General features: G+C 47.5%; 1 protein-coding gene across 1 annotated transcript in view; it reads right to left on the reverse strand.

Annotated features, from left to right (window-relative positions):
- Positions 1 to 15,170, reverse strand: part of LOC144151607 (cell adhesion molecule Dscam1-like) — a 54,602-nt gene extending 39,432 nt beyond the window's left edge. The window contains exons 1-2 of the mRNA XM_077682718.1: positions 14,362 to 15,170; positions 759 to 1,082 (exon numbers count right to left, since the gene is read on the reverse strand). Of these exons, the coding sequence (XP_077538844.1) occupies positions 759 to 1,082; positions 14,362 to 14,548 (511 nt within the window). The 5' untranslated portion in view covers positions 14,549 to 15,170. The remainder of the gene's footprint in view (positions 1 to 758; positions 1,083 to 14,361) is intronic.
- Between the last annotated feature and the right edge of the window lie 8,127 nt (positions 15,171 to 23,297).

The following is a 23,297-nucleotide window of genomic DNA, read 5'->3' on the forward strand; positions in this document are numbered from 1 at the left end:
CAGCCGTGTCAAGTTCAAATCGGATGCACCAACAATGACGCAATTGTGAGCTTCCATTTTGTGCTAGACTAAATCAGTTTCGGTCGGTCAGACCGCATCTACTTCGCTACTGCATCCAGCATAGGGGACTCTGGAAGGCTCAGCAAAACTTCCTTTATTACAAATGAGTATTTTAAACTAAGGGAGGTTTCCCTGATTTTTTAAATGTAGCGCAAGGTTGTTTAGAAGGTTAGCTACAAAAAGGTACTGCTTCCTACTTTATATGGTGAATAGCTCTGAAAGTAACACTGAAAGTAGAAAATTTTCATTTTAATGTTCACTGTGCTCATTAAAATGTGTTAAGAGGTGGGTGGAAGCATTTCAATGCTTCTGCTATTCCGTGTGCCGTAGTGAAGGACGGTATGACACTCGGCCATGGTACACAGATGCGGAATGAAGTTTCGAGTCAAGATCCCTTCAGAGTTGAAGCGAATTCTTCGAAATTTTGACTCTAATTTTCCGGGCGATATTTTATCCTGGGTTTGTGTAAACAGCATTGCATCACATCAGTAAATGCCAAATTTTCTTCTTCATGGTGCAGCATTATGGTTTCTTAGTTTGCCTGCCTACCTGTCACTGCTGGTAGACGCGTGGGGTGCATGAATTAGGTCTCAGACGTCAGTTGACCAACTTATGCTCTGTCGGTAATGACAACTATAAAACAATGAGGCCGTTATTTATAATTAAACTTGAAGCAAAGTGGAGACAATCTCACTCACCCTCAACCAGAAGGCTGGCCGTGAAGCTCGTCTTTCCTGCCGCGTTGCTGGCTATGCAGGTGTAGTTTCCAATCTGGCGAGCACCGATGTTCTCGATGAGCAACTCGGACCGCCTGTCCCGGTTCTCTACTTTCCAGAAGGGCTCGCGATCGGCGTGGACTGCGTTGCCCGTCAGGCCGGCGCCCTTGTCCGCCATGATAGGCCGCCCGTTGTGCAGCCACTGGAACACCACAGGCAGGGATCCTCGCCGCAGAGAGCAGAAGATCTCCGCCGTGTCCCCTCGCCTCAGGTTGCTCGGTATCAGTACGTGCACCTCGGGAGACTCTGCGGGGAGGGAGATGACCAATATCATGAGACATTCCAATCTTACATTCCAGTCTGTGACCACCAAACCTTTCTAGCACATGGCATAGAGGTGACAAATAATTTAGCTGAAAGGTAAGGGGAAATTTTAGTTTCTTTGAGTGTTGAAGGGCGTCATTCCTGAGGAAGACACGTACAATTACAGCTGTTTTCTGCTGAGAATTCGTGATGAAGTTGGTTTGGCGCAAGGAGTTTTTTTTAGGCGCGCAGAACAAAAAATGCGGACAAATTCACCCTGTGAAGGTGGTAGGAAAGCGAAGCTGTAAACGACACCCACAACGATTACTCATGCGACGTCACTTGAATTCACACACGTGACTCTACAAAGAGTGACACCAAAGACAATTAAACGCACTTAACCACACCCCTTTACTTCGAAGAGATAATCTTTGGTAAGGTTAAATCAACACATGATTCATGAACGGTGGTTGGTTTATTTGTATTGGTGAAGCACATGAGTGGAAACTCTTTTTTTATAAATTTAAAGGAAGCTCAAACCTGGTGTTCGACGACCTACCTCCTCCTCCTTCTCTGCAGATGGAGGCGACGAGATTGGCGGCAGAGACGGAGAAGTGAGATGCCATGCTCTGGTGTGAGCTTCCTTTAATTTTTATAACTCCTAGCGCATGCGCAAGGCGCGCACACGCTCGCTACACGTGTAATGGGCGGAGCGCACACCGGCGCGAGAGGTCGCGTGAAGCTATCACGTGGCATTCAGCAAGAACGCAGGGGTAAACAAGCAGATGTGCACGGTGATATCACCATCTGTCTCCTCTGTCTCCGCGTGGGCTGGCAGCTCAATCGATAAGACAACGGGCTCTCACTCCGTTTTTCTATTCGTTCCTGGTTCGATTGCTGGTGGTGCCAGAAACTTCTTTTATTTGTTTGCAGGAGTATTCTGTTGACACCAATGGTCGCGACAGAACCCTTGGGGGGTAGAGATAAAATGCTTCGCCTTAGAATGCATAAAACCCTAGGCTTATCAGTCCCGCACTCGGACCACTTCTTCATGTGAGTTAAGTAGTGTCAATTAAATAAATGCTTTCTCGACGCGTTAGGGGCGTCGGTTTCGAGCGGAAGAGGAACTGCGTGGTCACTATCTAAATCATAGGCCGTTGCAAACATGACGGCACACACACCAGGACGTTGATTCTTCAACGTCTCGCGCTATAGAATTCCTCGCACTTTAAGACAGCCCGTAGTTTTGTTCGCAGACGCCAAAAACTACATAGAACCATTGCCATATAAACTTTCGCTAAAATGTGCGTTTATATCACAAGAGAATGGTTCCGTATGCTATTCAAACAGCACGTGACTGTGTCAGGCAGGAAAATGGTAAGTGTCCCTGTGATGAAGTGAAGGTAAGAGGATGGCATGAGAAATATATGAAGTCCACGTTTTCAGTACTTTTAGTGAAAATTGAAGAAGCTACGCACTTGGTTGCGGCGATGTAGGAAAACAGGGGTATAGTGTGGAGCCTGTTGGATGGGCTTAATCTCACATTCAATTTGTCTGGTGTCCCTCGCTTCCCACTCGTTTATCATGTAGTACAGTCGTCCACAGGCTTACCTAGGACACCATATTATTGTTTAGCGTGGCATAGCTGGAACATTGTGATGTAAAACGGTTCAAATCAGGGGGGGGGGGACTTCAGTGCCCCTTTAACTTGAGAGTGCTGTTAACGTTATGGCTAAATCCCCTTACGGTAATAAAGGAGAAGACAAGTGCGGAACGCGTTGCTCCGCGTGAGATGATGGACGACTGTACTTCCCATTCGGGGGTCGATGTTTCTCTTTCACCGCTTCTTCACATTGAATCACTCACTCACTCACTCACTCACTCACTCACTCACTCACTCACTCACTCACTCACTCACTCACTCACTCACTCACGCACGCACGCACTCACTCACTCACTCACTCACTCACTCACTCACTCACTCACTCACTCACTCACTCACTCACTCACTCACTCACTCACTCACTCACTCACTCACGCACGCACGCACTCACTCACTCACTCACTCACTCACTCACTCACGCACGCACGCACTCACTCACTCACTCACTCACTCACTCACTCACTCACTCACTCACTCACTCACTCACTCACTCACTCACTCACTCACTCACTCACTCACTCACTCACTCACTCACTCACTCACTCACTCACTCACTCACTCACTCACTCACTCACTCACTCACTCACTCACTCACTCACTCACTCACTCACTCACTCACTCACTCACTCACTCACTCACTCACTCACTCACTCACTCACTCACTCACTCACTCACTCACTCACTCACTCACTCACTCACTCACTCACTCACTCACTCACTCACTCACTCACTCACTCACTTAATAACTAATGTGTTATTTAAATACAACTTTAGTGATCCACGGTGATTTTGTGGGTCGCTATGCAACAAACATTTTCGGTGCGTTAGCTAAGAAGTAGGCAACTACTAGGGCATTTAAGATTGATAGCCTTTTCTGTGCTACCAAAGGTCGAAAATATTTGTCTGTCTGTCTGTCTGTCTGTCTGTCTGTCTGTCTGTCTGTCTGTTTGTCTGTCTGTTTGTCTGTCTGTCTGTCTGTCCGTCCGTCCGTCCGTCCGTAAATTCACGCTCCCGACGTCAGTGAAAGAATGCGAGACCACGATGTATATATATATGCAAGTCTGTTCCAAACCAATAGAGCAGCTGGAATGGCTCATACATGTTCACGGTAGTCAGCCAAAAGAAAACCTCTGGCATATTTCAAACTAAATGTATTTGCATAACCGAGAGTACCAGCTTTCTGTTAGTTACGAATAGGCGTTTTAACTATACCAAACAAAAAACTACAAGCGTTGTCGAAGAGTCAGGAGACAATAGCTAAAATATACAAGAGACGCCTTCTCGTGCTCTTCCAAGCAGAACAAAAGAAAAAGACCAAGAAACACGTACGCTGTCCCATCAGGCGGCGAGTGAGTAGAGCGAACGCGCTAGTATTGACCAAAATTGAAGAAACCTCCATTGAACTCATCATGAGTAGAGCGAAAGGGAAAGAGGGTAGCGTGAGAGTTGGAATGGGGCCAGCTAGAGGTGCTACATGGCAGGGGCGGGAGACGACTACCTCTGTTCGCCGAAATTTGGAACGCAGCAAGCAGATACACGGATATGCATTTTTTAGTCAAGGGTACTTTGCCTTTCTAACAGTGTATGGCAAAGCCGACGTGTGGCAAAGTGTGCTCAGAACAGCAGTTGGAAATTACTGCCTGATACCAGAACAGAAAAAAAAAGCTTTCCCCCAGAAGTAATCATCCCAATTTACGTTATCATTTTCGTTATGAACATTTCCAAACAGCCCTCAGTGTTGCTTGGAGGTTTAAATGAAATCGTTTTAAAACCCTAATCATCTTCCCTTTCTTCAGATGTGACCTGCATCATGTTTGTAGTCTGTGCGTGTTTCTGTAAACACTTTAAGTTTATATACGTACGCAGGTTGTGTTTTACGTTTTAGGGGGAAGAACCTCCTTAGGGGACCGGGCTGTCGGCGTCTCATGTATCACGGTAGTAAAACACCGGGAGGCTCGTTTTCCGACGCCTCGTGCTAGAACGTAACGCGTACTAAAAGAGCACACCGGTACACTCGGTTTCCGACGCCTCGCGCTTGAGCGTTACATCTCCGTGGACAAAAGAGCGCACTGAAGGAACACACCGGGACACTCGTTTGCAACGCCTCGCGCTAGAACGCTTCGTGCTCAAAGACACGAGACTTTACAGCCAAGCTGTATATTCATCTCCGTAGGCAAGAACGCCAAGGTGCCAAAACCTAGGACGCTGAGCGCTCAGCACCGAAACCGTGTTATACACTTCATCATAACTTGTAAACAGCATCACACATCGAAACCGCATCGCCGAAACTGCATCGTACGCTTGTACACGACATGCTTCGCCCCTCCGCAGGTTCAACGTCAGTGGAGATGGCCCGGGTTTTTTTCCTTCCCTCTTTACCTATATTTTCCGCCCCGTCCGGCCAATCTCTGTTCACTCCGTGAGAGGCAACTGAGTGTCGCCTCGACGTAACATGCGAGCGACGCTGACGGCTGCACGAGGACGATAAGGAGAGAGCAGTCAATGTTACAAATTCTAACAAGTTCCCGGCGCTGTCGGTTGTATATCCCGAACGAAGCAAACAAATATTTTTCGACTAGCGCTCAGACTTCGGCACCATTTCGGGGAGCAGCTAAAGGAGATTCAAAGTTTTTTAGCCGAACCGGGTGGCGCACGTCGGTGAGGCGGCTGACATGCATCCGCTCAGCTTGTCGACGGCCATTGGCGCGAGACGCGACGGGAAGATGCGTGTCTTCGAGACGCGGCGCTATTTGCGTCCCGACAAGAGGGACGTCGACGAGTGGCATTCGTTGCTCAGGGGAGAAAACCTAGTCGACTGGGTTTCTACGCAACACAAGCAAACAAGACGGCCGTTTAAACGAGAAGCGGGTAGTATTTGTCCGTTGGGTTGGCAGCGCGCGAATAACACCGCGTTACGGGGATGTGCATATGTTATCGCGCCTAGAAGAGTGGAGACCACCGCCCGCCTCTGCGCCTCAAAAATGAAAATAAAGAAAAGAAGATTTATCTACACAGACAAGCTGTTTTCTCCTCCGTTCTTGTCAAAGTTTTAATAAAAAAAAAGAAAACGAAAGCGACGCCAAGTTTGTAAATGAAAATTGTAAGTTTACACATGAGTGGAAGTCTACAAAAATACACAAATTTTGCAATAAACGTTACCGCAAATTTAGACAAGACGTAAGGAGGACGAACGGTTCTGGAGTAAGTTAACTTGTAAGATGTTTAAGTTATCTTTTGTGAAAACCTACATATATATTCTGTATCCTGTTATATTTGTGGGATAATCTGTATGCTGTAATAGTGTGCTTATATTATTCTATATGCGTTGAATTAACTCGTTCTGTACTAGTACAGCCACTGAAGCTTGTACGGCAATGTTACTTCACATATTAGGTATAGGAAGTTCCCCCGGCCGGGCTCTGAGAGTCTCTGACTTCGGACCTTTTTCTTGTAATATGTTTTTATTGTGTATATTTTATAGCCCGAATAATATGGCAAGTTCAGTTCAATAAATAAAACTGTGGGGACGAAGGACTCTGTGATAGGCTTTGAACCACTTTTACCTTGGGACACCGGAATTCATCCTTTGCCTCAAATTTTTTCATTCGGTTTGTTCACCGGGTTAACGGCCTTCTCCTACTGCTGGTTACTTTCCTTGGTAGCCGCACTGTTTCCACCGTGGTTCATACGCTATCAGTTCTCCACATTACATGTCCAACCTAATGCCACTTCGTTCTCTTAATTTGAGCTATGATGTCTCGAACCCGAGTTTGTTAGTAATCCAAGACAGTAAGTTATTATTCATAAGGATATCCCTTCTAATAACCTCTTTTCCGTATCAATTTGGCTGATTTAAGCTTTCTTCCAAATCGCCAATTCATTGCCGGAAGTACGCGCTGGTAGCGTACAAGGTTTTTGAATGACACAAGCAGCTATATTTATTAGTCCCTGTTGATTAGCATGGTATACATAGTATCCGTTATTGTAAAATAATGGTGCATAACAGGCAGAAACTTCGAAAAGAAATGCCTTAATAATAGGTAAAATAAGAACAAACAAAATGCGAACGGACCCTTTAACAGTTTTGACATTAAAAACACAACAAACCGAAGGGGCGGAGGCATAAAGGACACTTCCAGTTGGCGTTATAAGATCGCGCAATCAGAATAAGAAATAGTTGAGTGCAAACATGTTCTGTACAGCACAGTTGCATGCGGTTTTGTAAGGGGATATCACCGTTTACGGCAAAGTAGCGCCGTGTTTTCAAGGACGTCCATAAGGCAGTCGGAATTTCCCTCATTTTTGGGCTCGGGGGTGCCACAGAATTTCGGAGAATTCTTCACCCACGTAGTCAGACATTCAACTGGCGTTGGGCGTTTCTAACTGGGCGACCATTACGCTTTCATTGTTATTTCTCGCATGTTTGTGGCAGTTCTTATAAATTCATCAAACGCCGCACACAACAGTTCTGCGCCTCGCCCGCCGCTTCCCGACCCGTTTGAAGACCCCCGGGAGGCGCTGCAGGCAATGCACCGAGAATTTCTCCGGCTCGTATAGTCGGTGGTAATAATGCGAGCCTCGACGGGACTATTTGACCTTCCCCTCCATTTTCACCAAACTCTCCGCCCCCTCCCATTTCCTTCTCTCCGCTACTTCCGGGCCACACCCGGCCTGCCGACTACTGCGAGCGCCTTTGTACTCCGGCTTGTTCGGCTGCCCCGCAAGCTCAACTGCATTGCGGCGGAGCCCGCTTTCCAATTCTCAGGGGGCCTTAATTCCGCCAGGGCACGTCGTCACCAAGGGAGCGAGGTGATGAGGGAAGTGTTTGCACGCCGCCGTTCCAAATAATTACGTCCTTTCATCGCCGAGCTGTAGTATGTTCGTTCCGTACCGTTCCGCGCTTCCATTCTCCCCCTCCCTTTCTCTCTCTCTCTGTACTTCTGCCTGTGGGCCCCGTGTCGACGCACCGAGAGAGGTCAATCTGTCAGCCGAAGAGAGCGCCCCAAGACTTTGGCCTCCGTGTGATAGGCCGTTATTAGGAAGAGCAAAGGATGACTAGAGAGGAGTGCGACGCGTTTGTGGTGCTTCGGCGAAGCCAACCAGGGTTTAAGCTGATGTCTTGTCGTGAGCCAGTGCGTTATAGTGTTGATCCATCTCTTAATTATTTGAAGCTGAAGATGCGAGCGAGAAGGTGTTCGGGATGCGAATTTGGGCAAACAAGGAAGAACAAACAGCACTTGGCAATAGGAGAAGTCATCGCGAGGGAAGTTTTGTTCGTTATAACAAAACATTGTTTGTTGCTAATTAAAGAGATAACCGTATTGTTTCACTTACTTTTACGTAACTTCTGTTTCTTGCCGAGAGACGCAGCTTATGCTTCCTTTGTTTTTCGTAATTGTACTCCGTACAAAACGCATCTGTACCAAACCAGGCACAAAAACGCCTTACTGCGCTTTTTCTACGGTTTCGCGAAATCGCGAAAAGCAAAAATGCCCGTGTGTACGAGATTTCGGCGCACGTTAAAGATCCCCAGGTGGTCAAAATTAATCCGGAGCCCTCCACTACGGCGCGCCTCATCGCCTGCGTTGCGTCGGCGCGTTAAACCCTACAGTCAATCAATCATCAATCATGAAACCTAGAATGCAATGTACAAACACGTCTTCAGTCATATTTGTTCGTTGTAAAAAAATTTCGGTGATGAGACAAGACAATCTTGAAATATTTTATGGCCAGCTGTCATTTCCCGCATGATTTCTTCTGCCCGATTATTGTCGCACCGCCAGTCCGTTTGTGCCTGTGCCACACGTGTAGACGGCCAGCTTTCATCCCTTCTTAAGGGGGTGTAGATTGGCCGCTCTCGATTTTTTCCACTTGCCTCTTTTCTTGCCACGTTTTCAGGAAGAACCTTGGTGCCCCATGATTGATCTGTTTGGCCTTTTCTTTTACCTTTGTGTTTAGAGTCCTGTCAACGGTTGCGCCAAATGTCGGACCATTGGTGTTCACTACAGGGAATACATGTTTTTTGTTTGTCATCCTGGGCTTTCTTGTTGAGGCTATTGAACTACGTTCCTGACAGATAGACACGAGATTCTTTTTCTATTCGTCCTGAAAAGGCGTTTTGAAGATGTAAAAGTGCAGTAAATCCTTATTATCATGGTAGAATGGGACGCTACTGAGTTAGTTGACTGAAGTGAGCTAGTTGGGCAGTTCCAAGAATTTATATAAGTTATATTTCTATAGAAGTGAAAGTTTTACACTGGCGTGTATATAAAGAAACAATAAACTGAAAATATACAAAAAAAAACAGGATTGCGCTGTATGGGCGTGCAACGTACGCTCATGATCCGCTTGTGTCTTGAAGCAAATGTAAATCGATCTTTATATTTAGGAAAACGCTCTCAGAGTATAAATGTTGCCCTGAGAGTCATTAGGAATTCACTCTGGACGGTACATTTGGTAACCTTGAGATTGGTGCGGTATTTGTGACACCAGAAAAAAGTAGCACGCAATACAAGCCTGAGTTTAATGTCTGTAAGAAAAAATTAGTAGTGGCTTAGCTCTGCTATGCAAGGATATACGTAGCGTGAGCTAATGTTCAGCAATCCAGTCCAGTCCAGTCCAGTCCAGTCCAGTCCTGTCCAGTTACTGCTCCTCGCGCATGCTCAGCACGGCTCTTCACGAGCCACGCACTAGAAAACCAAGTTACACCTATTTGCTTTCAGTCCCATGGCATGGAGGCGTAGTCGTAGCACAATATGTAATTTAAAGGGGCCGTGCAGACAAAATGCATGTTTGATTCAGTAAAAAAATTGCCTCCTGAGAATAACAATGACACCAATTTTAACGCAAACTCCACCGAAATAAGCTATAATAAGTAGGAAAAAAGAGAATGTCCATGCGACCCACTAGCTCGTTCCCCGCACTAGAACCTATGCCGTGTTATGGGCAGCTGTGCAATTGGCTGCAGCCGGCAAAATCCAGCGCGAATTAAACAGGGGTTTAATTAAACAGGGTTAAACAGCGAATTAAACTTTCAAACGAGCTATTTGCGCTAAAGTGTAATGCATATTGTGTTTATAGCGCTAGGAACGGTGGGGTTAATAATGGAAGTTACGAACGCACACGTAAACATTGAATCCACAGTGCGTACTGCGCGCAATGCAAAGCCGCCCAGCTTGCAGAAGCGCCTTTGTCTTCTGTGACTGTCGAGCATATCCAGTGCTTCACTAAACGAGTACTATTAACCGTAACACGCATTATCAAGGCACAAATTCGGTCAAAAACAATGCGAGGTTAGACAGCGATCCCGAGCGGTATGGTGGCGCCATCTAGGAGGACTGACAGCAAACAATACGTTCTGCCCTTCTCTGGAGCCCTGGTCCACATACTTAAAGGGGCACTGACACAAAATTTTGAAGGCGAGATAACTTCGGAGGTAGATTGGTGGGAACACATATACATCTGCAAAATATCAGCGGCGAACACAGCCTAGAACATATTTATAATCAATTTTAAAGTGTGCGCAACGCAACCGAGCAGCCAGGAGAGGACCACGCGCAATCGACATCCCGAGGATATTATGTAAATAAAGAACATCCAAACACGTCACGAGTTTGTGTTTGCCGCTTCCGCACTGCCGCGTTTTTCGCCGGCTCACCCGGCTCGCCGCTCCAATCGGAGGGCCGGAGGGCGGAGCTTCTGCTCTCGAGAACGAACGACCCGATCGTTGGCGGCGGAGGCGCCGTGATTTCGTCAGCTCATCGGGCAGCTGGCCGCGACCAAAGTTCTACAGCGATTCCAGGCACTCTGTTTCTGTTACTGTTTATTACCATTGGATGCGAAAATGCGCCCGAGGCACGAAAAGCCCACTGAGCTAGCCGCACGGTCGCTGTGCAGGCGGCGGCCACGGCCGCGAAGTGGCCCAGGCCGGCGCAGGTAGCTCGAGTGATAGCTTGTTACCGCTGCATGAAATTGTCCCCAAGTCCCGATCATGGTGGCTTGCATGAGAAAGGAGTTAATGATGCGATGGCGGGTTGCATTAAAAATTGTCATCTGCACCGCTTACGAGAGCGGCACTCGAATATCCGCCGCAGTGCTAAGCCGAGCACATCTGTAGGCGGACCTGTAGGCAGACCGGCCGGCTGCTCCCAGCGCGCGTCTTGCCAACCACAGTCTCGAGCGTCGCGCGTCGTTCTTTAGCCGCGGTAGCATTTGCACTCGCAGCGGCTGTGTCACATCCACGGTCGCTTTTTAATTAAGCGCCTCACGAGATCAGTACGTGGGGGCATTCCCAGCAACTGCCGTCGATGCGGATTCGACAGTGCTACGGCGGCTCTGCTCTGTGATATCCCTCCGACGGTCACGTGGTCAGCTTTGTTCACACAAAATCCACAAAATCCATCGTTTCGCGGCACTCGCTGAAACCGAAACTGCGATTGGCCGCATTGAAAATGCCTCTAATTAAACAACCGTTGCACGCTGAAGCAAATGAGGTTTCTACAGGTTATAAGTAGGTCACTAGCTACTTATCGCAACAAAAAAAAAAAAATAATAAGATGCAAAATTTTTGTGTCAGTGCCCCTTTAAGTTCACTTCAGTTCTTGCCCTGAATGCGTCAGAGCAGACGCCAGGAAAAGACCGAGAATTAAAATTTTAGCTTATATTGTGTAATTTATTAGTGAGTGAAGCATCTTTTGGTGCCGTACAAGCACAGGGGGGCACTAGAAAACACCTAATCGTTCGAATAAAACAAACTTGTATTTTGTCTGCCTAGCCCTTTACATAATTTTTTTCTACATTTTATTCAGGCCACTACAGAGAAAGTGAAAATACCACTGGGGATTTCGATTCATGTCGTCGGCGCTTAAGAAAATATGCCTGCCAGAATGCAACACAAGTAGAAAACCTTACTTGTGTGAAAGTACACGAGCAAAGGTTGGCAGCCATCTGCGAATCCCTGCTCGAAAGATGAAGCGAGAAGCTGCAGGTGAAATTGGTGTGCCTGATGGGGAAGCTCTGCATGCGTAGCGTTACATATACGTCATTGGTAATGCAGCAAAAAGAAGATCGCCGCCATGTGAACATTAAAAACAGATACCCGCGGATACGCGGAAATGCCAAGAAGGTGATATGCTGCAGTGAAACTCAATGTACGGAACTTCCCTGTTCTTTGCTAAGAGTACAGATGACAGAAGGAGAGGCACCTCAATGTCAACATACGGGAGCTCGTGGTATCGCTAAATGGCACGCCTTCTGAGCGTCCACTGCGAAGGTTGTGAACCCCAAGCTCAATGAACTCAATTTGAACTCAATTTGAACTCAATGAATAATAAAAAAGGGGGCGCCGCTCGATCAAAGTGTAGTAAGAACTCTGTCTACCCATTTGACTGAAAAATAAAAAAAAGCCTTTCTAAAAGAGACCACACCGCAAGTGAGTAGACATATTGCTGAAAAATTAAGAATGCATTGGTCCTCACAATGATTTTTTACCTGTAGTTATGTTTTTCTCATTGATGTTTTTGTCTGTATATGTTTCTATGCACCATTGTGAAAATAGACAAAAGTGACAAAGGAGCGCCTCCGTTCCGTATATCTCAACCAACCGTTAAACTGTTGCTTACCAAATCATCAACCAACGCTCAGTTTCACCCAGCTGTGCTATTCTTATTTGCTATGCCTTTCCACATTAACCGTAATTATTGTTTGAAATGCATGGTTCCCTACCAGAAATGTTTACCCGAGTTATTAAGCTATTCACGTATTTAAAAAGATATAGAACTGCTCCATAGAGACGTTAATTCTTCTTCTTCTTCTTCTTCTTCTTCTTCTTCTTCTTCTTCTTCTTCTTCTTCTTCTTCTTCTTCTTCTTCTTCTTCTTCTTCTTCTTCTCTTCCTCTTCCTCTTCCTCCTCTTCCACAATCATGGGATGATAGCTTACAATAATGTATTATTTTTAATGTCCCCAAGATTCAGCTTGGTTGTGAGGCACAGCGCAATGAAGGGCGCCACATTAAATTAACCACACTGAGTATCATAACGAAGCTCCGAAATATACTACAAATTAGGTGACTTTTTCCCTTTTTCAGCATGTGAAAACAGCCGCCGTTTCCATGATTTAAATCAATGGCCCCGGAATAATTAGAGCAATGCATTAAGTTAACCACTAAGTCACCGCGGCGGATTGCTCTGGGCTTGATGAGCAAATAATACGCGCAAGGCATTTGATTTTCAAGCTCCTACTACTACCAGGTTCGTTATAAAGCTGGTAATGGCAATTGAAACGAAAACAGGTAAAGCGAAGTGTAACCAGGAAGTTATGCCACCACTGTGACCCCACGTGCACCGCAACCCTGAACATAAGAAAAATGCATTACTTCTATCACTTAAGTATGTAGCTTGGGATGTTTGAGCTTATTTTTATGCAATGCCTACATATTATATGTATGCTTTTATTGCTACATATATCAAAACAATCAAAAGCATACGCACGCTCGCATAAATATTCAACTCAACCAAACAATAAGTTGGATCGGGATATATGCAAACAACCCAAAATGTGTTGACGTTCGGCTTGGCAAATTTATCATGGTGGTTCACGACAGAAAGAGGAACGTTTTTATGCTTTAATTGGGCTGTGGTTGTAAACGGGCTGTCTTTTTTGCGGGGACCCCTGGAAAAGGAATGCAGAAAAATTTAATCTCGGGCACTGCTGGTCCCTACTAATTGCGGCGCGCACAGCTTTGCGCCGCTAAGTACTGTAGATAGGGATTGTTGCCATTTCAAACACGCCTAATCGTAAACATGCAAACATGAAATCACTTCTGCTTGTATTTGTCCATTCCACACCTAACTTCATTTTATATTGTTTTCAGAATTTTCCTCACTCAAACGTAGAGGTGCAAATATTCTAGTTTTTAGGGTATAGTGGTGCCAAGCAAGCGGCTAATAAAGTTTATTTTTAACAAGAGTTACTAAAATCACGTGACTGAAATTTGTAATGGCACGGCGCGATAAAGTGTTCTCCAAGCCCGCTAAAAACAAGTGCTTCACTATGTAAACACCTCAAATATATTTTCTGTATGACATTTCTTGGCGTAAGCAACTGCAAGGACTCTATTTCGTTGTAGGTTCATGCTCCCACTTAGATGTTTCCAGACTGATTTCTCAAACCCTAATAAAAATTATACCGATCAAACACGTTCACTACAGAGTTAGGAAACGGGAAATATCTGACGCCACCAAGAAAACAAAATATCGGAACGTCTGATAGCTCCGTGAACGACCAAGTAGTAACTTTTTGCATCAACTCTAATCAAATTGAAGAGGCTCCCAGGGGAGTTCCCTGGGAAACTTCAGAAGTATCTTTTAAAAACCGAAACAAAACTCAGCCATGACACAAAATATGCACTCTCCTTCCTCTGATATAGGGTGGTAAAATACACACCAACTCAGAACAAAAATAAAAACCTCGACAGGGAAAGTACGTGCGTGCGAAGAACCCCAGCGCTAACCCAATGAATCTCTGAAGCCCCGGGGTCAGCTTAGGCTGGGCGCGTGACCGCCGCGTCGGGGATAAGTGAATAATAACCGGGGATAGGAGGGAGAAGAGAGACCACTTACCGAGTCCTGCGGCCACCGATAAGCAGGGGGCGGCAAGCAGCAGGGAGCCGACGGCAAACAGCGTGGCCCTTGTCGTGCGGCCACCAGTTGCTCCGCAGCCGGGCGCGAACTCCGAGGAGCAGCGACGTCGACTCGGCGGGTGCCCGTTCGCCGTCATCGTCGTCGTCGTCTTCTTTGCCGTGCGCATCACTTCTGTTGACTACGGCCTTAGTGTAGGCGCGTCTTTACAGCCTTGGTCGCCGTCACTCCGAGGTGTCTTCCGCGGCGACAGGCAGCACTCCCTTCATACCTTCGTACCAGTTCACCCACGCACCCTCACCGCTTCTTTCCTAATGCTCTTGGACACAATCTGCGCATCCTTCTTCTATCTACTCCCCAACTTCGCTTCTCCTCTGATGAACCCGCTCTCTCCCCCTCTATCGCCGAAGCAGCGACGGCCGAAGGAAAGATGTATAACTCTATTAAAACGACGTTCAGGTAGCCGATGCTGGAGGAAACTCGGGGAAGCGAAACGAAAAAGAAAATGCGACAGCTCAATTTGGGCTTTTTGCGGCAGTGTTTTGATAAATTGAGCGCGGAGTAGTGCCGACTGCCGGGAAGAGTCGAGCGGGGTCACGGAAACGGCGCGGAAATTAGATTGGGTGGCGCGCGCGCGGGGAGTGGAGCAAGTTGCGTCCCGTTGTGGGAGACGGAACCGGAGCGACGGGGGAAGTCCGCGGGAATACGGCGGCGCTGCTCCGACGCTCCCGAGCTGGACGGCTGAGGCGGCGCTGCGCGCTTGGCCGCCGCCGCTGCCTCCGCTCGCTGCCACGCCGGCGCGAAGGGAAGAGGAGGTTCGCGGAAGATGCGGAGGGAACGGGAAGAGGCGGCGGCTGGGAGTTGGGGGAACAGGCGCGGGATGAAGGAGGGAGAGAGAGAGGTTTCGGACGGAGGAATATTAATGGGGAGGATCGCGCCGCTGTTAGTGCGTGCGTGCGCGCGTCCGCCGTTCAGCGGCTCGGCGCTTGCGTGTGGCGACGGCGTCCGCAGCCCGAGAGATTTCCATCAGCTCGGCCGGCGTGCGTACCTTAGAACGTGCGCTGCCTTCTCCCGCAGGTTTCCCAGACAGGAGTCGCGAGGATGGCGAGAAAGGGAAAAGAAAATAAGGGAGTTAGGGAAGCCGGCGGCCGAGAAAACGGCCGGAAGAAGTAAAAGGCGCTGGCTGGAGGCTCCTAAGAAGCGCGCCCACGCCCAACCCGCGTGAACCGAGCTCAGGCGTCCGTGGTTTCAGCCTCCGCGCGCATGCCTTCCTGCGTGTCTGGGCCCGCTTGCGGGTCGTGGGGCGGTGCGCTGCGCTCGGCCGCGCGCAAGCTACACACGCGATGGTGGGCGCCGGCTCGATTCTGTTGCTTCGCGGAAAAAGGTTTTCTGAATTGCAGGGCGCTGCCAGAGAATATGGATAGGTTGTGAGGTGGCTGGTCTTCCCTGCTCGTGTTGCACTCTTTTTTTTTCTTCTGATCGCTGTTTTATGCGCCGCCGTCTTCCGGTTGCCTTTTTGCCCGGCCCTGTGATTTAGCTCGAAACGCGCGCCTTTTGGCGGACGAATGAATTCGAACGGGGAGATCTTTTGTTCATGCCTTCGGCAGGTTCTTTCAGTCATTTTGGGGGAGCATAAGTCATGGCGGTTGTCGGTGCGTTCGCCTTTTGTGTTGTTCGAGCGCGTAGTGCGCCGAGAGTGTGGATGGGGCGAAGCTGGCTTGCACGTCAAGTCTGCATGAGACAGCCCAGATATGCGTTCCTTCTTTATAGTGGATTTTCCTGAACGTTCTTCATATCGGTTGCTTTCTCTGGCTAGAAAAATTTTAATAATATGATGAAGACCACATGTGTCGTTTTTGGCCTCTCTTTCGTGTTTTTTTGTCTTTCGTTTACGGCGATTTTTTTCCTTCCGTCTCTGAAAACAAAGTATTTTTTTGGTAACGTGCTTAAGCTTGCCATTGCATGAACGAGCAGGCTCTCCAGGTTTGCACTTAACTTTGTGTTGCTTCTGGCGCTTGATGAAAGCCATTTCTTGCTACGCAGTATCATTTTTCTGTTGCACATTGTTGATTTTTTTAATAGATGCTAAGTAAATACGTCTGTATTAGTAATTACGATAAAAGACTGCGTTTATATTGTTATGCGTTCTGATAGCGTACGATTTTTTTCTCTCTGCGCCGTTTCTGTGGTGATGGGCGCTCAGGAAATAGAGTAGCGAAACAATTTAGCGAAATCTGGCAGAATGGGCCTCGATAGAATGGTTGGGTGGGGCCCACATCCGCGTTGGATTGGAGCTCACGAATGACGGCTCGTGAGCGGAAGACGATAAGAAACTGTTCATTCGAGTTTTGAACGTTGGTATTTCGGCTTTTTTGTGTGGTAGGATCCGTTAGCTTCCTTCCTTGAGGGGCGACTGCCATGGAGATATCGTGACAGGCACTGCGCCTCGTCGGGCACGGTCGCGTCTTCCTTTTTATGGAACTGGTGATTCTACTCTGGGGGGCTGGCTGGTGTCAGCGCGCAAACTTTTCCTTTCTCTGATCGACCACGGAGAGAATCTTCTAGACCGTTTTGATCTCGCGCCTTTCTTCCCAGGTAATCCAAAGAGTTGAGTTCCTTTTTTGCCAGTTGGTGGAGACGGTTCGGATCGACCTTGGTTCGACGGAAGCGATCAGTCACCGGAAAGGTGGGGATTGGGTACCGCCGGTGGATGCTCAATTTTCCCAGTTTCAACAGCAGGTGGCTTTTGGAACGGCGCGTTCTTTGGGCGTGCGGGCGTGCGTTTGCGTGTGCTTGTGTGGTGTGTGCGCGCATCGATTGTTGTAAAGCCCAAAATGCTATGCAGATATTTGAGAAAGAAACAAATGCACAAAATGTCTCGTCAGGAGTAACAAGATAGTTTGGAAGTAATATGCCGCAGACAGAAGTGTTTGAGGGGGATTGCGAAGCAATCTATTATTTGCGTTATGAGAAGTATCAGAAAGTGTCTACTGAAACAACTTGGATCTACTTGTTGTGGATAGCGCATTTTATATACATTAGAAAGACGATTACAAGGAAAGAAGTACTAGTAACTATCAAGTGGTTCCAGTAGTTGATTTGATTGATTGATCACGAGGTTTAACACGCCGACGCTACACAGGCGATGAGGCGAGCCATATAGTGAAGGGCTCCGGACTAATTTTGACCACCTGGGGATGTTTAACGTGCGCCGAAATCTGGAAACCACGAGCGTTTTCGCTTTTTGCTTCCATCAGAAAAGCCCAATAGTTTATTTAAATGCCCGTACGACGACCGTAGTATAAATCATGGTCTTGATAACAAAGCTGTGGCATAGAAGATCTGCACAAGTACTTTATAATCGCATGTAACAATGAAATAATTTTTGATTGTGCGCTGTTCATGATGTTGTTCGAGTTCGCACGGAAACGCTAGTGGGAACTCTTACCGTGGAGGTCACAGCCAGGCCTGGTAAGCATACCGCAGAAAAAAAATCGTGTAGTGCGTTTTTTGGGAAGTTTAAGTATACCCCTACGAAGTAATAAGTATTAAATACGCTGCTGTCCAGTGCAGCGTGTTTTACAGAAGGGGTGCTGTTGAAGCACAAAGGGTTACAAATGAAATTTTGATTCAACAAGCATCCAATAATCTGATGAGCCGTTCCTTGATGTCGCTTCGCAAGTGAAGCACAGCGCACAAGCAAGATTTTTCTCCACTATTTATTTCTTGCTCCTATATGGTATAAATTAGTTTTTCCTTGAAAGTGCCTTCACGCCTTTTCATCGCCTTATGATTTAAAGTTCGAGCCCCTAGTGACCGCCCTAGTTAGTCTTTTTCAGAGTAGAAATGTACACTCTCCAGGAATATAACCACGTCAGGGCATGATCGACCAATAGGTGAGCAAATGCTTCATCGTGATAAAAAATCCAGGGCTATCGCCGCAAACGTGAAACCTGGGGAGGGGCGAAGCGTGCAGTGCATAAGTGTATTCTTGGCGCCTCGGCATTTTTGCCAACGAAAATGAAACCGGTGGGGGATAGAGGTATACAGCTTTGCTGTAAATTTTCTTTGACGCGCAAAACTCTCTATCGCGAGGCGTAAACGAGTGCCCCGGTGTTTTTTTAGTACGCATTACGTTCTAGCACGAGGCGTAAACGCGTTTTCCGGTGTTTTAGTGTTGTGACTACATGAGACGACGATTACGACGACGACGACGACAGAAGAGGCCAACAGCCCCAGTCCCTAAAGGGATTCGCCCCTAAAATTGCAGAACAGTCGAGAAGAGAGTATGGCTATGCGCAATATGTACTCTGTAGTGTAGGCACGGTTTGTTAGCTGTTCCCTGTGAACGGAAATACTGCCTATCTAGGTAGCCGCGTGGCTAGATTTGAGTTAAGCCGGTGTATATAAGCCCCATGCGCATTCGGTCTACGTGTTTTGTTTTTCGTGCCGCTTCTCCGACGAATGTGTCAGGGACAAAATAATTATGGTGGATAGCTCAAGGGCTAGTTCAGCCATTCAAGTGATACGCGACTGCCCTCTGAGCAATAACAATGCGATAATTTGCTGGAAAAAGTTCTTCAAATAACCACGGCAAGGTAAAAATGCGTGCGCGATGATGTTACCTTTATTCATTTATTAATGTAGTAAAGACGCGTTGTTTTCAGAAGTAGCTTAGCATCCGAGAATGCATCGTCGCGTGCCTGCAAGAGAGCCCGTTGTATACAGTAGCCGCTGAGCGCCCAAATTTAAAGAGAGACAGGTGCAGCTCGTGGGATAGCCGGTCTACTACAGAATGCTTCACCCCTTCAGGAATGACGTGGTGAATGTTCGGGTTGGCGTTACCAACCATAGACTGGGTCTGCTCCGTCGCCTTTTTGGTCCCCTACGCTTGCTCGAAGAAATTATTTCTGCACCTTCTGGGTGGTGCATTCAAGGATGTGCTTTTTTACTTGTAGCATCACCTTTCGACAATAGGAATTTCAAGCTCAGTTGAAGTGCGCCTTCAAGAACCGGTCATCATAAAATTGCCTTGGCCGTCAAAAAGAGTCACCAATATAAATTAAAAAAAAAAGGCCGCCATCTCGTCCTGAGAAAGCGGATGTCCGGCAAAGCTGTTCTAAACCAATACACATACTGACGGGGGAGGGTATGAGACGTTCCTCGTCGTCTCGGCGGTGCGCTTGGCTCCTCTGGCAGCAAATGCTGGGTCCTGCCTCACCTGACACATGGGCTGGCCCTAGAATGACGTCAACACCCCTTTTCTAGAGCAGCTGCAAATTTAAGCTTTACCAGGAGCACATGGGGGGAGGATTCCAGTTGTTCACAGGCGCATTATCAGCATCATTCAGATTTACTGCTTGTTTTCTGGTTTTTACACGAATACTGAGCTCCATGCTGCATGCCTTATTAGCCTGACGAATGCACTTGGCGTTTCGAGCGAGAACTGCTCGGTCCTGTCTTAGTTTTTTGCTTACAACACGAAATTTTCCGACCAAAGAGAGGCTAACAGCTTCGCTGCGAAATGTGTCAGAATCACCAGCACCCGCCCCCCCCCCTCCCACTAATACCACCACTACCACCAACACAATCATCATCATCATCATCATCACCATCATCATCATACTCAGGCCAACTGCAGGGCAAAGCTTCTCCCATTGACTTCCAACCGCTCCTGTCCTGCGCCACTCGAGTCCAGTGTTGGCCACCGAATTTCCCTATTTCATCCCTCCATCGTGTCATTGGCCTTCCCCTTCTTCTAGTCCTGTCTCTGGGTACCCATTCTGTTAACCTCTTGGTCCACCGGTTATCGGGTCGTCTCACTGCATGGCCACCCCAATTCCAATTCTTTTTCTTTACTTGAACTATGATATATTCTACTCTAGTTTGTTCTCTGACCAAGGAAGCTCGTTTCCTGTCCCTGAGTGTTACTCCTATCATTATTCTTTCCGTTGAGGTGATCTAAGTTTGATTTCCATTTGTTTAGTAAGACACCAAGTTTCAGCTCCGTGTGTTATCACCTGCGGTATGCACTGGTTATATATTTTTCTTTTGAGCTAGAGAGGTAACTTACTTTTAATTATTTGGAAGTGCTTGCCGAGTGCTCCGCAGCCCATTCCTATTCAGCACTGGTGAGCGTGAAGCATCATATGAAGTCGAGACTATAACAAAGATCGGTGTCCGCACCGTATTCGATGGTCAGCTGTGGGGAGCCAGTAATAATAAATGGGACACGCTCTAGTGTGGCATAAACCTTGTGCCTGCCCTATTTCACTCAATGGCAAGCGGCGTGCGTGCTGTTGTCCAGTACGACGAATAATTGTAGCTGTATTAACGTCAAAGTTTGTCATCTGTAGAAACTCTATTCAAATGCTGCTGGAGACTCCGAAAGGTGCGAAGAAAATGATCATATTTTACAGCGGAAGTAAATTGCAGGCAAACTTCCTGGTGGGAGGCGAGATGGGCGACAGAGGTCGAAAAAAATGAAAAGTACTCACGACTCCTTACCTGTACTATCTGCGAGATAATATTTGTAGGTAGGTGTGTTGACGAGGAAGTCAAGTGAGTATGTTTGAATGGGCCGTGAGCTAATGATAGCAACTGTCATTGTCATCAGCCAATTCCCTTTGGTGTGCTTGTGGAAATGTTTTAGGCTTATATTCAGCCTTAACGTAGGGCAACCTTAACGTTGAGGCTAATGTTGTACCAAGCAACGTCAAACGTTTTGTAAGTAGAGCTTCGCGTGCCGGTTGATGCTGCTAGTCCTCCAAGCGTAAGGTTACGTTTAACTTCGAGCCGCCGCAAGCCACGCCATACCTTCGTCGCAGCCTCATGATGCGTTTCAGCCAATGGGAACGTCACCCCGGTGAATCCCCCCTTACCGCGTGTAGCCAATGTGAACGTCGTTCCCTCTCGTCCCTTCGTTCCGAGCCAACGCTTACACCCGTTGACAGCCACGTGACGCGTCGCTGTGAATGGGGACGTGAGGCCGGCACGAGCGCGTGTTCGCAAACAATGGGAGTCTGGTAGTATCGATTTTTTTGTACCATATAGTAGTCCCTCCATCTACGCATTTTCGTAGAACGGGTCTTATGGTACTTTCCAGAATTGATTGATTGTAGGGTTTAACGCGCCGACGCAACGCAGGCGATGAGGCGCGCCGTAGTGGAGGGCTCCGGATTAATTTTGACCATCTGGGGATCTTTATCGTGCGCCGAAATCTCGTACACACGGGCGTTTTTGCTTTTCGCCTCCATCAGAAAAGCGACCGCCGCGGCCGGGAACCGAACTTATGGTACTTTCGCACTAAAGCTCGGGGTGCGTGAAGCTTTAAATAGAATAGCGAAGAAAATGAGTGAGAGGGAGAGACCAATTAATTACATAATAATGTGAGAGTGGTTCCTCACTCCGGTAGCCCATGTGCTGTCCAGGCTGCCGTAGCCCTGGTCACAAGCAGGAGCTGGTTCTCAGGTCGACAGCTGGACAGCAGTATCTCCCACTGTTCAGGGAAAGGGGACGGGTTCAGGGGCTGAAGGTGCGAGTTTTTTGTGCAGTCGAATAAGGTGCGTACCAGAGTTCCAGGTTACTGGCAGAATTTACACTTATCTGAGTATTGTGTAGAAAAGGGTTAGATAAATGCATGCAGACTGGGTGGGCCAACTAGCCCACATTTACGCCAACTAAACCAACTATCCCACATTTACGCGTTGAAAGTGTCTCCTTGATTCTGTCCGAGTGTGATTTCGTGGCTTCTGGTCAAATGTAGGACTGAAAAAGGTCGACATGATGCTGACGCTGCAAAGGGCTTATGGTGCGCGTGCCTATTCTAGCCTATTTCGGTTCTTGTGCATGTAATAAGCCACATACGTATCAACGACACCTCGGGGATATTGTTAATGTTTGAAAGGTGGTCGTCAGTCTGTCGGCCGGTCGATCACGCCAACTTTTCTTTCTTAGCATAGATGTGAGTCGACCCCAAACAGTAGCACAACAATGTCCGCATAGCTGCATCATTGACGTAACAAGAGAATTGCTCTGTAGACTACGCTTGCGAACCGAACAGAACGTATATGTAGTTAACGGAAGCGCAGCATAGTATTGTATTTGTGCGATACGCGCGCTTGAAATGCGAATGTCAATCGCAGGCAACGACTTCCCGGCAGGCAGTGGTGCGGAGGCACCCGTGCCAGGACAAGCGGAGTGCTGCGCCTAATGGGGGCGCTTTCCTTTTCGGCGGCCTCTAAATCTCTCTCGAGCAGCTGCAGAGGGCAACAGTGTAGGCTGCAGTCGGCTCCCGCATCGTGTTCTTCGTTGAGCTCCGAAGGCAAATACAATCCTTGTGCGGGATCCCGCATGCGCTGGATCCCGTGATTTTGTTATTTCTCAGAATGGGATGCCTCACTTTTTTTCTATAGACCAGAAGTGCTCCATTAGAACCACTAAGTCAGGATACCTAGTCCTGCCCCATCGGGCCGATTGTGCGAATTCGGTTTTTCTACTCGAAGTAGCGCTGGCCGAGGAAGAAAGCTCGGAGAGCTCCCGGACGCTTCTGTTATCGCCGTACAATGATTGGTTCTTTCTTAACACGTTTTGGCGCCACTATTTTGAATTCTTTCCCTAAGATGGCCGCTCACGTTCTAGTAAATACCCTGCCACTGTGTACGTTTGGGTTCTGCAGTTTTAATGGGTGTTTCTTCTATACAAACGGGATTACCACAACTATCGAAAGTATAAGGCTAATTGTCATTGTTGAAGTTTTTCGCACGCATTTTTCCTGTGCCGGTCATTTCATTGAGTAAGACCCGTGTTTTAATCATTTTTGTCCGGTATATTTAGAAACGCCAGCACCTTTATGCATGTATAACGCACTGCACAAGTACCTCACTCGTGGCCACTTGTTTTGTAACACCCATTCCTAC

This window comes from Haemaphysalis longicornis, unplaced genomic scaffold (assembly GCF_048455015.1).
Source record: "Haemaphysalis longicornis isolate Haplotype H1 unplaced genomic scaffold, Haemaphysalis longicornis Haplotype H1 scaffold_9, whole genome shotgun sequence".
Taxonomy (NCBI): Eukaryota; Metazoa; Arthropoda; class Arachnida; order Ixodida; family Ixodidae; genus Haemaphysalis; species Haemaphysalis longicornis.